This window comes from Vulpes vulpes, chromosome 8, assembly GCF_048418805.1.
Source record: "Vulpes vulpes isolate BD-2025 chromosome 8, VulVul3, whole genome shotgun sequence".
Lineage (NCBI taxonomy): Eukaryota > Metazoa > Chordata > Mammalia > Carnivora > Canidae > Vulpes > Vulpes vulpes.
Window position 1 is genome coordinate 51122394 of NC_132787.1, and position 16329 is coordinate 51138722.

The window sequence follows — 16329 nt, forward strand, 5'->3', positions numbered from 1 at the left end:
CGGCTGCCTTCCCGGGCTCCGACTGGCTAACGCCCGGGCCGGCGCGTCCGGGCAATTGGCTGCCAGCGCGCCGCAGCCCAGTCGCTCAGGGGCAGCCCGCGGAAGGATTGGTCGCGGCGGGCCAGCGATTGGCCGCCGCGCGAGCCCGGCGCTGATTGGTGCGGACGGGCTGCAGGGGCGGGGAAGAGGGGGCTGAAGCGTGGCGGGCGGGGCGCGAGGAGGGCGGCGGCGGCCGGCGGGGCGCAGGGCTAGGTGCGAGGAGCGCGGCGGAGCGCGGCGGCTGACTGGAGGAGCGGTAATGGCGGGGCCCGGGGCGAGGGCCGAGGGCCGAGGGCCGAGGAGCGCGGCGGCTGACTGGACGGGCGGCAAAGGCGCCGGGGGACAGGCTGGGGAGAGCGGGCGGGCGGCCGGGCGTGGGCGCCCCCGGCGGCGAGCAGATGGGAACGTGGGGCGGGGAGGTGGCGGCGGAGGAGGCGTCGCCGCCGCCGCCGCCGCCGCCGCCGCCGCCGCCGCCGGGCCCCGGGTGTGAGCTACCAACCGCCCCGGGGGACGTGCTCGGGCCCACAGCGGACCGGTGCCCGCGTGCTTGCCCCCAGCTGGTGGGGCTCCGCGGACGGGCTGTGTTTGAGACGAGAACCGCCGTCAGTGGAGCCGTCTGCCTCCTATCTTCTCCGGTTTTTTCTCCCGGTATCTCTAAAAGGACGGCTCCTTAAATCGGGGGTTTGTTTACCAGTCTCGCTTCTCACCAAGCACATCTCCCCCATGGGTTCGGGCTGAAGACTCCCCTGTCAAAGCCACGTTTTTATTCTAGTCTCAACGTGAAATGGGTTGGCTTTCTTCACTCGTTGGTTAAAAATAAATGTGGCAAGGATGAGAAAACTGAGCAAGCTGCTTCAGTGCTACAAGCCCGTCACCATGTTCCAGCTACTCTGTAGGTTCTGGTTGTTGGGAGATAGGGGATGAGAGGTCCTGGCCCCCATGGAGCTTACTAAATTCTTAAGATGAGGTGACTCCCAACGATGTTTCTAAAATAACACAAAAGTAAGCTTTCCTTATGCCTATTAAATAGTCAGCAACTGTTTCGTGTAAATGTCAAGAAATTTCAAAATTGGCTTCTGAAAAGCATCCTCTGTATGTCTCACCTTGACATGATCCACGTGTCTCCTCTTTACTCAGCTTCCCTTAGAAACTGTTGGGTGTTTTTTGTTTTAGAAACTATGATCTTAAATCCAACCTTTTCACGTTCAATTTGAAGTAATAAAATCAAACACAAGCTGGCACTCAGTACTATGGTTATATCCCTCGTGCCATTGTATTGTTTCCCACTTATTTTTAAAGAGAAATCAAACGAACTAATATGCATATAGTAGCAAAATCATACTTGATGAATCAAGTAGATATTCATTCTTTGAGACTTCAGCTAACTCGACATAAACTTCATTTGTAATATGTGAAAAGGAGTTGAGTGAAACTTAGGTTTCAATTAAAATAGAAGTTACCTAATTTATCCTTGTCGTGGACTTTCATCTTCCCACCACACATTCCTTCCACCACCAAATCATTAATATTGTGTCTCAAACACCAAGTGCTCAAATGAGAAACCTGATAGGGGGCTCCTTGAATCAATTATTAGGTCTTGTGTAGTCTACCTATTAAAACTCTCCTCCTTGCCATCTCCATCATTGGCACCTGAACTAGCCTCTAAATTGGTCTCCCTACCCTCCCCCCTTGCTGCCCTCAATTCATTCTCACTACAGACACAGCGGTTAAGAATCACAAGCAACATATGTTGTGAAAGGATGTTTGGAGTACTATGGAAGCCCATGGTAATGACACCCAAACAAGCATAGACGGTCAGGATGGGGTGGGGGGGGGGGGGAGCAAGGGGTGAGGGAGTTGGCAGCAGAGCCAGAGGAATATCAGATGTTAGATTTTTTTTTTTTTTTTGCCTTGATCTTGATAGTTTCTGAACTGGGGTGAAAATGCTATTAGTTCTTTGAGTCTCCTTAAAGAGGTGCCTTTGTGACTGGTCTTCAAACCACATTGTGTACTGCATTGTATAGAAGTGACTGACTATATAACCTTAGGGAAATCCCTTTATTTCACTGGGCTTCAGTTTCCCCAGTTGGAACATTATTAGTAGAATCAGATCATTTCTTTGGTCCTTCCGATTCTAAAACTCTATGATTTCTTAGGCATAAATTGTGGCCAGAAAGGTGATGTTAAAAGGGAAACAGAATTAGAGTGCTGATTAAGTTACTGCTCTGTTCACAAGATTTATTTCCCCAAATCCTTAATGCCTACAGACTCTTGCCTATCAAGTAAGACCTTCCCTGCTGGATAGGAAACCCCATGACTGAAGGCAGCTACCAAGTCTTTCTGAACTGTTGTATGCCCCAGAGCCAACCACACATTGAATACTCCGTATTTATTGGTTTGAATGCAGAAAAATGATTTGTATTTTAAAAACGTGGTTTCAATTCTGTGCCATCTAAGAAATCTTTTAAGTTTTGGTTCCACTCAGCTGTTACTTTAGCCAAGAATTTATATTGTCTCTGCACTGCCTCTAATTATTTGTTTTGGTGGTCATTTTTTCTCCTAGACTGTATTTCAGGGCAAAAATTCTTATTCCTACTTGTGTTCCCAGCATGTGCAGCTGGTAACAAAGAACTAGCACTATGTAAATGAGGCACTATAATAGTGAAGACAAGCTTTGCACTTCAGAGACCATATGAAAAAATATATGAAGTAACCACTAGGTAAAAGAAGTGAACTCTTCTTTAGATACTCCAAATAAACCATCTCTTAATATAAGAAAATAGTCTGAGGCTCAAAAAATTCAAGAATTTAAGCAAAAATCTTTATGAAACAGAGCTTGTTTCCTTTGGTATATGCAAAAGTGATACCACCCAAACTTGCACAGAGAGCAGTGAAAGGTTTTATTTAAAGGTGAGGGGAAAAATTAAAAAAAAAAAAAAAATAAAGGTGAGGAAAAGAGAGAAGCTGATTCTTTTTTTAATCCAGGTAAGAAAGGAACCTCATAACTCAAACACCCATTAAACTCCATTCTTTCCTTTCTACCTACCAAAAAAGAAAAAAAAGCAACCATATTCCTCCATGTCTATACTATATCTCCAAAAGGGATATATACTGTATATATTGGATCTTCTTACTGAGTAATGAATTGCCTGAAATAACAAGACACTTGAAAAAGAGTATTTTTTCTGTTCCAGGCCTGAGTGAGCAAGAGAATGGATGAAATTTGTTTAAAGCTATTGCCTAGGGATCCCTGGGTGGCGCAGCGGTTTGGCGCCTGCCTTTGGCCCAAGGCCTCCAGGATCGAGTCCCCCGTTGGGCTCCCTACATGGAGCCTGCTTCTCCCTCTGCCTGTGTCTCTGCCTCTCTCTCTCTCTGTGTGACTATCATAAATAAAAAAATAAAATAAAATTAAATTAAATTAAAAAACTATTGGCTAAAAACATAGGCAAACTTCTGGAGTTTCTATGACATTTAGAGTCAAAGTTTTATTCCTGAATAGGTCCTGTATTAATGAGTATGTTTTTAGCCTTCCTGGAATACAACCAGTTTTTATTTTTTAAAGGTAAAAAAATGGGCTGCCCGGTGGCTCAGCGGTTTAGCGCCACCTTCAGCCCAGGGCCTGATCCTGGAGACCTGGAATTGAGTCCCACATCGGGCTCCCTGCATGGAGCCTGCTTCTCCCTCTGCCTGTGTCTCTGCCCCCCCCCCCTCCCCCCGTGTGTCTCTCATGAATAAATAAAATCTTAAAAAACAATTTCTTGGATATCATAATCATCTGGGTTGAATTTGTGTACCTGGAGGTAAATCATAGCATAAAATTATATTTTCTTATTTTTAAAGATATTTATTCGTGAGAGACACAGAGAGGCAGGCTCCTGCCTGATGTGGGACTCGATCCCACCCTGAGCTGAAGGCAGATGCCCAACCGCTGAGCCAGCCAGACATCCCATATTTCCTCATTTTAAAGCAAGTTTCATTAAAAGCCACACTGTTTTGTTCTACTGTTTTGTTCTACTGTTTTGTTCTATAAGAAATAGACGCTGTCTTTAGTTTTTTACCACCTAAGTGTTTTCCACTAGTGTTTATTTTTTAAAAAATATTTATTTATTCATGAGAGAGGCAGAGACCTAGGCAGAGGGAGAAGCAGGCTCCATGCAGGGAGCCTGATGTGGGACTCGATCCTGAAACTTTGGGATCACGCCCTGAGTCAAAGGCAGACGCCCAACCACTGAGCCACTCAGGCATCCCTCCACTAGTGTTTATTCTTGAATTTCCTGAATAAAGACACCAAGTACTGTTCTGCTGAGTCTGTGTAAAAGAAAGCGGGGGGGGGGGGGGGGCTTCTAAAGTCACTTTGTTAGGTTTTTAATAACCAAATAATAACCCAGACCCTGGGTAAGAAGCTGGGTAACCTCTCTAAGCATATATATTCCTCTGTAAAACTGGAGTTGACATTTCCTACCTTACAGAATTGCATAACGATTAAGTTAATGGAAGTAAAGTGCCTGGTGGCATAGTAGCTACTCAGCACATTTATCTTTTCATCTTTTTCATCCTTAGTGCCACAATAACATCTAACACATGGAAATGCTTAACAAATGTGGTTGACCTAGCTTGCTTGAAGCCAGTCTAGAGGACATAGGCATAACAGATACACACAGTTGCATACAGTGTGAACAAGTGCTATCATGGAAGTATCATAAGGGCAGCATGAGCTAAGGAGAAACCTACTCTAAGTCAGCTAGGGGAAATCCCACAGGCCTCAAAAGTGTAGTAGTAGAACTGAGATGTGAGGAAGGAATAGGGTTTTGCCAGAGAGACCAGATGGGCTAAGGTGTATAACCAGAAAAAAGTGACACAAGGTCAGAGCAGGGACACACAGGCATGTAGAGCATGTCCTGCCCCCCTGGTAGCAGTGGAATTAAGAGTATAAGGTTGTGAAAGTCATAGGCAGAGATCAGATTATAAATAACTTTTCATGCCATTAATGAGTTTTTATGTAGACAACAGAGTTGCTGAAGTTTATTCATTAAACAAATATTTATTGACTAGCTACTGTGTGCTAAGCACTGATGAACAAAACAAAAAATTCCTGCTCCGTGGAGTGTACATTCTATTGGAAATACAATCAAAATGAAGACATCACAGGTCGTTATGACAGCTCTGGCTTATAATCATATAGTGAGATTGAAAACCACTGGGAGGCTTTGAGTGGATGAATAATGTTATTGACATCAGCTGTTGAGAATAAACTGGACAATGGCAAATACCAGAATATAATGGATTGCAATAATCTAGACAAGAAATATTGGTGGTCTTAGCAGTGGAGAGGCAAAATGTGGTCAGATTCTGGAAAATCTGAAGGTACAATAAATAGGATTTGCTGACAGGCTAACGGTGCTATTTGAGGGAGAAGATGAATAAAATTTTTAACCTGAGAGAGTAAAAGAATGGACTTGTCTTTACTAAGTCAGCCAAGACCACAAGCAGAGGGTAAGATCAGGAGCTCAACGTTGTACCTGTTAAGTTTGAGATGCCTATTAGATATCCAATGGAGACGTCTCATAGGCAGTTGGTATACAAACCTGAAGTTCAGGAGTTCATAGTCCAGGTCCTACCTGGATCTATGAATTTGGGAGTTACCATTATACAGATGGGATTTAAAGCCAAGCTGTGAATGAAACGGTGAGATCACTAAGGAAGTGAGGTAGAACCCACAAGAGGGCATAGGACAGAGCTCTGGGGTGTTGCAGTGTTTAGAGGTTACAAGCAGGAGAAGAAAACTGACCGATGGAGCACCCAGAAAGGGAGAAGGAAAACCAGAAGGGTGCTATTGTGGAAGCCAAGTGAAGAAAGGGTCAGAGCAGGGTGGAGTCCTCAGTTGTGCCAGATACAGGGGCGAGGGCAGGTAGAGTGAAGACAGAGAATTGGTCATTGTGATGTCCCTGGAGACCTTGGCAAGAGCAGTGGGAGTGGATTCAAGAGAAATTGAGCACAAGAGTATTGGCACTTGTGAGTTTTCCTATAAAAGGAAGGGAAGAAATGAGAAGTGTTTGGAGGAATAAGTGGAATCAAGAGAGGATTTTCTTTAAGAAATAAGAAACAGTGGCATGTTTGCTGAAAGAGATCCAGTAGAGAGGAAAACATCAACAATGCGTGAGAAGGAAGGAGAGCAACAACACTTTTATGAGAGCCTTCAGTGCCAGGAGTAGAGACAGTTCATCCATGGCCACAGAAAGATTTGAGCATAGATAGGGGTAGGTGGGTAAGTGTGGTAGAACTGAGTTAATATTTTCTCAGAATGCTGTACTTTCTCAGTGGCATAGGAAATAAGGAAGATACCAGATGAGAGTGAGGATGGAGGAAGTGCTAGAGGCTTGAGAAGAAATAGTATGAATTGTCTGGAAGGGTGAGAGAAGTTATGAGATAAGAAAATCTAGTGATGATGATAAGATTAGCTTGGCAGCAAAATGAAGGTACAGTATCAGTCTAAGAATAACGAGGCCATTGCAGTGGTCCAAATGAGATCTGATGAGCTGAATCCAGCACAGTTGATGTTGGATGTTAGCATCTAGGTATTCATTGAAGCTGCAGGTGTAGATAAAATTGCCATGGACCACAGAGTGGCAGTAGCAGTGGAGAGAGGCCATAGGAAGACAAGCCCAAGGCTGTAAAAACGCTTCCAGGGAAAGAGGAGGAGAAACCAAGAGAAAGGTCCCAGAGGTGAGATTAGGTAGGGCTTATACATGCCATCTAGGTTGACTATCTGGGAAGTTGTAGTTTTGGTGAAGGAGCAGGGCAGACATCCTTTCAGTGTTAGCTGAGAAATAAATAGAAATCAGGAGTATAGATAAAAGAAAAAAAAATAGAAGGAGCAGAACCTGAAACTGGACCTGAAAAGCCACTCCTTGCAGAGACTACAGCTTCTGGAAAGGCCTAGAGGCATGGAAGGGCACAGATAAGGGATTTTAAGTAGTCTGATATGAAATCTGAAGGCTTATTTTTGTAGTGTTTGATTCATTTAATAATTTTTTTGTTCCTTCATCTTATAAAATTGTGGTCAATGTATGCTTTTCTTTGGGAGAGGGAGGGAATGAAGTATGCCTCTAATTGTATATGTCCCTTGGTAACTTTTTAAAAATACCCTGAGACCTTTTACGTGAAGTAGGTTTTAGAAGAAAAAAAAAGATTTTGAGATGGCTCAAGCTCTTGTTTTGGAAAGGTAGGCAGCAGTATTCTTTTTAATAATGCTGTAATATGTTCCCATGCCTCTCTGCCAATCATAAAGACATAGGATGAAAGCTTCTTTTCCGTCATTTACTTATTTCAGGATGTAAGTCTGAATACAGCAGAAAATGTCCACTGAACGAACTTCTTGGACAAGTTTGTCCACTATTCAGAAAATAGCACTGGGCCTTGGGATCCCAGCCAGCGCAACGGTTGCCTATATCTTATACCGCAGATACAGGGAAAGCAGAGGTATGTGAACCCCCCAGCTGTACATATGGAAATGTTCAAACTGTACTCTGGCCTTGTTAAATTGAAATGAAAGTTTTCCCTGGTGGACTGGATATGTCTGTTGGGATGTAATTGGCTTTCTGTGAGGGATCTTTGAAACTAGTTTCTTCTTTTCTTTGTTTTTAATGTGCAGCTAGTCTGAATTGATAAGCTCATTTTATAATTCTATTTATCTGTTCCCTTCAACAGCAGCACTACAATGGGTTCTTTTTTGGTCTTTTTTGTATACTTCTCCTTTTTATACACTCCCTGTATTTAGTTGTTACAGGGTTAATCATAGGGTCACATTTCCCCACAGGCTGGACCTAGAGAAAGGATTTAGGTACAAATGGAAGTTCTGAGCCCAGTGGACTCCTTTTAGCCTTCATTCTTCTCTAGGAGTCCTCTCCTGGGAGATACAGTTTACCCAGAATCCAGCACCCTTTCCTTGCAGGTCCAAATGCTTTCCACATTTTAGCATCTGAGATAGTATTCCAGAGACAGTGCCCATCTTCCGGTCTTCTGGGACTCTCCAGTTCCTACTCAGATGCTGCTTCTCCTTGTCATTATGGTTGAGATCTTTGGTCTATCTCATGGATCATTCTTCTCGACAGCTAGCTTCAGGGGAGGGCTGGGGTACTTTGGATGCTAATTCTGATCTGAGCCATGATCTGTGCAGAAGAGCGGTTGACATTTGTTGGGGAGGACGACATCGAAATAGAGATGCGAGTTCCCCAGGAGGCTGTGAAGCTCATCATTGGCCGGCAAGGAACCAATATTAAACAGGTAAGTGTGCAAGCAGGCAGTTGGCTTTCCCAGGGATTGATTCTGCTTAATCTTGCTTCCCTCCTCTGCCTCCACTCACACTGTGTATGTTTTTAGAAGAGAAAATACAGAACTTTTAGCTAACTGTGCTCTTTTCCTTCTAGAGAGGAGTCCTACTCCCTAGAAAATGAAGGACTCAGTTAGAAATGGGGATTTTTGATTGTATGATTCTCAGCTTGGTATAGCTTGAACCATTCTTTTCTATTATGGAATTAATGAGCCCTTATTGTTAGTAAATGTTGAATTGCTGCCGAATTTTTCTTTTGTTCATTTGAAATGTCAAGAAAACAAAATATTTGATTCTCTAATCCAAAATTAGGGGGAAAGAGGGTTGGAAACACAAAGAGAAACTGTTTTGAATTAACTGCTATTTGAGGTTACCTTTGTCATTAATAGCCTTTCATAAGTACAGGTAATTGAGGACTGCTTATAGCATCCTGATTTAGCTAATTACTGTCCAGTTCCATCTACCTCCAGGGTTACGTTGAGAGTATACCTAGCTGACGAGCTGTTTCCAGAGCATACAGCCATGTATCCTTTTCTCTGCAGCTACGGAAACAGACAGGTGCTCGGATTGATGTGGACACAGAGGATGTAGGTGATGAGCGGGTGCTGCTTATCAGTGGGTTTCCTGTTCAGGTGTGCAAGGCCAAAGCAGCCATCCATCAGATCCTGACAGAGAATACCCCAGTGTCTGAGCAGCTCTCAGTTCCCCAGAGATCCGTGGGCAGGATAATAGGTACCACTGGACAGCTTCCTCTGCTTTTAACTTTTTTCTTCACCTTTGTCTTTCTTTCACATCTTCCCAAGGATTTTTCCTGGCCTACTTCCCTTCACCTTGTGGGGGTGGGGGCATTTGGTGGTGGTGCTGGGGAGACATTGAGACCAGAGCTTTACTTTTTTATAGAACCAGTAGTAAAGCAAAACCCATTACCTCAGGAAGGTATATGATCTGAACCTTACAAATAGGTTCCAGAAGGGTTCAGGTAAATGTATTTACCTCATAATAGATATTTAAAGGGAAGCTAAGCCTGCTCGTTTTATCCCAGATCTTTCATTTCCTTTTAAGATTGTATTTATTTATTTGAGAGAGAGAGAGCACAAACGGGGAGGGGCAGAGGGAGAAACAGACTCTCCACTAAGCAGGAAGCCCAACGTAGGGCTCAGGACTCCATCCCAGGACCCTGGGATCAGAACCTGAGCCAAAGCCAGACCCTTAACCAACTAAGCCACCAGGCACCCCCCAGAGCTGTCAAGATAGTAACCTGTTACACCTTCCCCAAGCACATTCCTTATGCTGCTACTAGAGACAGAGAAATGTCTGTCCTTGGTCCAATGTTTCATATACTGTGTAGGAAATCTTCTTATGAAGTGCCGGTGTAAAGTATGCTGAATGGTCAAAAAGTGGAAATGACATGAAGTTATACTAACCAAGAGTTTAGGTAAAAGAGAAAGAGCAGATAGGCCCTAGTCCCCTTCTTACAGTAAGAATTGCAATAGCTCCTGCTTTCTATTTTCTGTTCACTTTGGAAGTGACTCTTCTCTCCCAGTATATACAAAATAGTGATTCCTCTAGTAGTTTGGTGAGGAGGGAAGCCAAAGTGTTTATGTGCTTTTCAATGCAGGGAGAGGTGGGGAGACGATTCGTTCTATCTGTAAGGCCTCTGGAGCCAAAATTACCTGTGACAAAGAATCAGAGGGGACGTTACTACTATCAAGACTTATCAAAATCTCAGGAACACAGAAGGAAGTGGCAGCAGCCAAGGCAAGTAGCTAATAGGCCTGAATTGTGTCTAAGAATGAGAACCTTTTACTCCATCCTGGGTGAAAATATCTGGTCACAGAGCTCTCTCTTACTACAGCATTTGATACTGGAGAAAGTTTCAGAAGATGAAGAACTTCGGAAGAGAATTGCCCATTCTGCAGAAACCAGAGTCCCACGCAAACAGCCAATCAGTGTAAGAAGAGAGGAAGTCACCGAGTCTGGTGGAGCTGGAGAGCCAGCTTTGTGGAAAAACACTGGTACTGGCACAGAGCCAGAGCCAGCTACGCCACTGGGAGCTCCTCCCCAAAAAGGTGGTGGTGACATGGCTGGTGTAGGGCCAGAAGGTGCTTGGGAGAAACCCAATGGTGACAACTTTCAGAAATCTGGAGCCCAGACCAGTCCTGAGATGTCCATGTTTGAAAGTATGTAACAAAATGGAAACCCATTTGCTATATGGAAGATAGAAATATTGGCTTGGATAACCCAAAATAGGAAGCAGTAAAAGTAATTTGTTTTCTTGACTGCACTTATATAAGTCTCTTCACAGATGTTCCTTTGTGTGGTAATATATTAGTATTAATATTTATTATTTATAATTCATATTAAATACTGTTAATGTTTAGTATGGATAAATACTAATTCATTACTGTTTAATAGTATTTAATATAAGTACTAATGATATTTAGTAACTAGGGTTAGTACTAAACATAAATAATAATTTTCTGAACACAAACCAGCTAGTGATTGAGAATGATACAGAAATATGCTACTTCATGAGGCCCCATGTGACTCTTGATCTCACGGTTGTAAGTTCAAGCCCCATGTGGGGTGTAGAGATTACTTAAAAATAAAATCTTAAAAGAATATGCTAGTTCACAGGAAACTATTCTGAGTAATATATCTAAAAATTGAATTTATGTGATATTCTTTCACAGATTTATTAAATAAGTAAAATACTCAGCCTGGTGGGGTTTTGTTGGTTTGTTTTGGCCTATCTCATTAGTGCTTTTAAAAATCATCACCATTAAGAAGAATGAAAAGACTGTGAGCATCCTCTTCTGTGTATAGGTTCTGGGATGGACAGGGAAGACCAGGGGCCCTACAAGGTTTGCAGACTTGTTCAGGGTTACATAATGAGTTAGTGATAGAATGGATCTGGAACAGGCCCACCTATTTCCACTAGTTCATGCTGCAGCTAGCATATGGAGGATTTACCTTCATTATAATTGATGTCTGACTTGAATACATGGCAGATGATTAGGAATGTAAACTCTTACTACTGTTACATAGAAAGGTACACAGCTCAGCTTACTACCTTTCTTCAGGATAGTCTTGTAGGCTTCATCCAGTTGTCCCTCAATTGTTTTTTTAAATGGTAATAGCCACTTGGTGCTTGTACCTCTGATAGAGAGGCCCCATTTCAACCAGAGATGCTTCTGATATGGTCACCAGCTTAGGATTCTGTAGCTTAGCTTGTTTATCCCTGTGTTTAGTCCCTAGTCCTGACTTCAGTTTTCATGCCGATGAGTTCCTGGAAGTCTACGTCTCTGCCTCCGAACATCCCAACCACTTCTGGATCCAAATCATTGGCTCCCGCAGCCTGCAGCTGGATAAGCTTGTCAGTGAGATGACCCAGCACTATGAGAATAGTCTAGTGAGTTGCCATAGGGGCAGGGCTGGGTTCGATGAAAAGGGGGCCTATCTTTTTCATTGTGATATGTTCTCTTTTCCTGGGAAGCAACTACTTGTTCTTTCTTCCTTCTGATACTTCCTGCTTATCTATTTTTTTTTTTAGCGTGCCCATCTTAACTCTCCCCATTTTGATCCTTATCCTCATGTGCAGCCTGAAGACTTGACTGTGCATGTGGGAGACATTGTAGCAGCACCTTTACCTGCAAACGGTTCCTGGTATCGAGCTCGGGTCCTTGGCACCTTGGAGAATGGGAACCTGGACCTCTACTTCGTTGACTTTGGAGATAATGGAGATTGCCCACTGAAGGACCTCCGAGCACTCAGGTCTGTGGAGGCCAGGATGGAGTCCCAGTTAACTCAGCCTTGGCCATAGCTGGTGGTGTGCTCTAGGCACTTCTCACTTAGGGGGATTGGGAAGAGAACCTACATACAGAGAGTAGATGATTATCTTCTCCAGCTGAGTTATTTGGTGATCTCTAGAAACAAGGACTATAAGAGATCCATCCTGCACTGGGATTCTAATTTTAGTTTCTTTCACTTTAGGAGTGACTTCCTAAGCCTTCCATTTCAAGCAATAGAGTGTAGTCTGGCACGGATCGCCCCTTCAGGTAAATTGGTCATATCGCCTATTGACCTTGCCTCCACATAGAATAACTCTAATACAGCACATGGAAGGAATTCTCACATTCCCAGGCTTTTTGAGTTCTGGGGACTCAGGTGTCTTTTCCTCCCCAGCAGAAGAAAGCAGCAACCTGGCAGGCAGACATACATGCCTTCTGGAGTAGAAAGAGGTGGTTCCAATTTCTCTCTAGGGTGTAATCTCACCCCGTCAGTAGGGACCCCTTCTTAGGTTATCCCTGCAATCTTTTGCCAGGTGAACAGTGGGAAGAGGAAGCTTTGGATGAGTTTGACAGACTGACTCACTGTGCTGACTGGAAGCCCCTGGTGGCCAAGATCTCCAGCTATGTCCAGACTGGGATCTCAACTTGGCCCAAGATTTATTTATATGATACTAGCAATGGGAAGGTACGACTGGGGTCCACTCATTGCTCACTGTCTCTTCAGTATATTTATAGTCTCATTCACTTTTTCTTTCCCAGAAACCATTATCTGATATTACTCCTACCTCACAAGATCCTGCTGCTTACTGTTCCCTCACTAAAGGAATGTCTTTGAAGTATCAATCCTAACTCCTTAGTTCTTCAGATATTCCCTTCCCTATAGAAAGAACATCATTCCCTTTTCATTTTTCTTCTCAGAAACTTGATATTGGGTTAGAATTAGTTCGTAAAGGATATGCAGTTGAGCTTCCCGAAGACCTGGAAGAAACCAGAGCTGTCCCAGACATGTTGCACGATGTGGTGAGTGAGCCATTGTGACTACATGCAGGGCATTGCCTCAGGGCAGACCTGGTGCCCAGAGAGACATGAGGGCTTCTAGTTAGGCGTGACATTTTGTGGAGAGCTTTCCTAAGGAGTTGTTACACAGGTTGGTCGATGGAAGCATTGTGTCTCTCTCTTGGTAGCCAAACTCAACTGCCTTAACCAGATTCTGTGGGCAAAATGATAGGGTGGCCTCTCCTTACCCACCAGCCAACACTGCATTCTTCCTTTTTCTCGTCTTCATCCCTATAGGCCACAGAAACAGATGTCTCTCTTGGCAGCATACTCACTGAGCCCAAGAAGAGCCCGGGAGAGATAGCAAATACCCTGTCTTGCCTCAGCTTATCAGGTACAAGCTGCATTTCCTCCCTAGAGTATCTTTGGAAGTTACGGTTTTTCAATGTGTCTTTCCAAACCAGGGACGATGGTAAAAGTTGGCTCTTAAGAAAAGTGATCACTGAGCACTAAGAAGCCCATTTTCCCTTGAGTCTCCATGGCTGTGCCTAACTTCCCCTCCATTCCTTCTAAGCAGAAGCTGCCTCTATGTCTGGTGATGATAACCTGGAAGATGACTACTTACTCTGAAGTTGGCTTCAGCCGCCTCTGCTGCCTGCTTTGCTGTGAGTGCAGCTCTCATCTGTCTGTAGCAACAGGAAAGTACAAGAGTGACAACAGGGGCCTTGCTTTATTCTCTTCCCTAGCCTGTCTCAACACTACTCTGCCACTGCTTTCCTGCAGCTTCACTCTCAGGTTGAGCCCTTTCAAGCTTTTTGTTTCTGTGTGTTTGTGTCTTTGGCAGGACTTGGCACAGGATTTGGTGCCTGGAGAGAGGGGCCTATGATAAAGAGATATGTGCAGTCCTTCCTCTATTACGTACGTGATCTGGCTTACTGTGGACCAAATACATCCTCTTCTGTTGGACTACCAGAAAAAGTGTGGGGTAGAGGAGGATAAGTACATGTCCCTACAGGGGGATGTCTTCTTCCAGAGTTTGCTTCCAGGATGCTCAACATCTGGCTCACTGTTCTCTGCCAGACATTGATGTTTCTGCAAGGCTGTGTCCTTTCTGAGGCTGGGAAGCAGCCAGAAGTGATGATTCTGCAGACTTCTGACTCACCTCATCAGGTGACTCTGTTACTTAAAGGTTTTTGAGTGGTGAACTCAGACTGCAGTTGAGTCAGGAGGCAGAAGCAGAAATCAACATGACTATGTTAAAAAGCCTCAGGAAATGGGAAGAAAACACTGCCTCCTGGCCTTAACTGCTGATATGTTATTGGAGATAAGTTTTTTGAAACAGTTGCTCCAGCTATTTCCCTGTAAACTTTGGTTAAAATATAAGTAGACAACGGGAGAGAGCGGCTCAGGAAATGTTCTAAAGTGCTAGTGTAGTATCTATATGTACGCACACGTCCATAGAGTGAAAGAGAACTTATATGGCTGTTTGAATCATTTGGGGGGATTCTTTGCTGAATAAAGTTCTCAAGAAAATTATCAAAAACTAAATGTTGGTTGAATCAAGATGGTAGTAGGCCTATGGGTATCCTCTGAACATAAACCTGGTAGAATTTGTCACACACCTCACAGGGATGGCCCATCTTTGAAACAAGTGTCCCTTCCATGCACAGATCCTATCCTTTCCCTAAGTTGCTTCAGAATTAACCATTCACTAAGAACCAGACCAATTTAGGTTTAGGTTATGTAAATAACCCATTGGGATGCCTGGGTTGGCTCAGTCGGTTAAGTATGGGACTCTTGATTTCAGCTCAGCTCATGATCTCAGGGTTGTGAGATCAGGCTCAGCTGGAATTCTGCTTGAGATTCTCTCCATCTGCCCCTCCACCACCACCATGACACTACACCCCACCCCCACCCACATACGTGTATTTTCTCAAAATCTTACACACACACACACACACACACACACACACACACACACCCCAGACTAGATACTTGGAAGAAGAGGTCTGGGTTCTGGTGGATCTCCACTGTGAACTTACTCTTCAGGAACCATGTCCTCGTGTCCCCCGCATTGTGGGCAGTACTGTGCAGCCAGTGAGAACTATGAGGGGACTTGGAAGTGAATATCAAAAGCAGCATAGTAATGTGGGTGGTGGATTAATGGCAAATGAACAGGGATGGCTTTTTAAGGACCAGTAAGGTGAATTGCAAAACTTAAAACTAGCACATAAGGATGCCTTGTGCAGAGTTTCTATTTTTTTTTAAGATTTTTATTTTTTTATGACACAGAGAAAGAGAGAGGCAGAGGGAGAAGCAGGCTCCATGCAGGGAGCCCGATGTGGGAGTCAATCTGGAGACTCCAGGATCGTGCCCTGAGTCGAAGGCAGACGCTCAACCATTGAGCCACCCAGGCATGCCTGTGCAGGGTTTTAAATCTAGGAATTAGACCTACCCATATACTGCATAGCAACTATGTTTTCCCATATTTTTCTATGGGAAAGAAAGGTTTTAGCAGAAAGGCTAAAGGAGCATCTCTGATGAGTAGCTTGTGAGGTCGTAGAAGAATCAGTGAAGGGCTGCCATTGGTCTGGCAGTGAACCCACCCCCAAAGCAGGCTCCACCTGAAGGGTTGGTACTGCTCAACAACAGGGTCATGAGGCCTGATAGTTGCCAGGTCCTTGGCCCCTTGGCATTCACCCTTAAGTAGACGATCCCTGATACAAATCATTCATAGGACTTGTTGCTCAGGGAAATGAGTGGGGCCTCATTCCTATTACTGTGCATACAAGTCTGTGCCTTTAATATGGCCTTTTTAGGTCTCGTCAGTTAACATCCCAATCAGGCAGTTAACAGTCTCGTCAGTTAACATCCCAATCAGGCAGGTTCCTTATTCTTTCAACACAACCCTGTACTTGTTGTCTGGGTTGCCCTCTTCTATGCTTTCTTATTTTGTCTGTTGAAATCCTCTCAAGCCAAACCTGTGGGACTGTGGAATCTGGGTACCTTCTTGGATTTCCTCCATGTCTAAAGTGGAGGAATTAGTACTTCTCTAATTTGAACTGAAATATATGGAAGAAAATCTTCCCAACAAGGCTTAAGTCTTTCTGAATTCCCTAGAGCCTGGTTTTTGCTCTTGGTAAGTGCTCAGTAAATGGTTAGGATAAGTAAATG

General features: G+C 44.0%; 1 protein-coding gene across 2 annotated transcripts; it reads left to right on the top strand.

The window, feature by feature from the left end:
- The first annotated feature begins 208 nt into the window (after positions 1 to 208).
- On the top strand, positions 209 to 14698 carry TDRKH (tudor and KH domain containing). Of its 2 annotated transcripts, none has more exons than XM_025983026.2 (14): positions 209 to 295; positions 7370 to 7518; positions 8216 to 8322; positions 8911 to 9100; positions 9987 to 10126; positions 10224 to 10548; positions 11620 to 11780; positions 11970 to 12142; positions 12362 to 12426; positions 12693 to 12844; positions 13078 to 13179; positions 13453 to 13549; positions 13733 to 13820; positions 14000 to 14698. In XM_025983026.2, exons 2-13 carry the CDS (start codon positions 7395 to 7397, stop codon positions 13783 to 13785), a joined length of 1689 nt encoding a protein of 562 aa, XP_025838811.1. In that variant the 5' UTR covers positions 209 to 295; positions 7370 to 7394; the 3' UTR covers positions 13786 to 13820; positions 14000 to 14698. The 2 variants fall into 2 exon arrangements, with proteins under 2 accessions (XP_025838811.1, XP_072622657.1); XM_072766556.1 differs by having other exon boundaries at positions 212 to 295; positions 13730 to 13820.
- The last annotated feature ends 1631 nt before the right edge of the window (positions 14699 to 16329 follow it).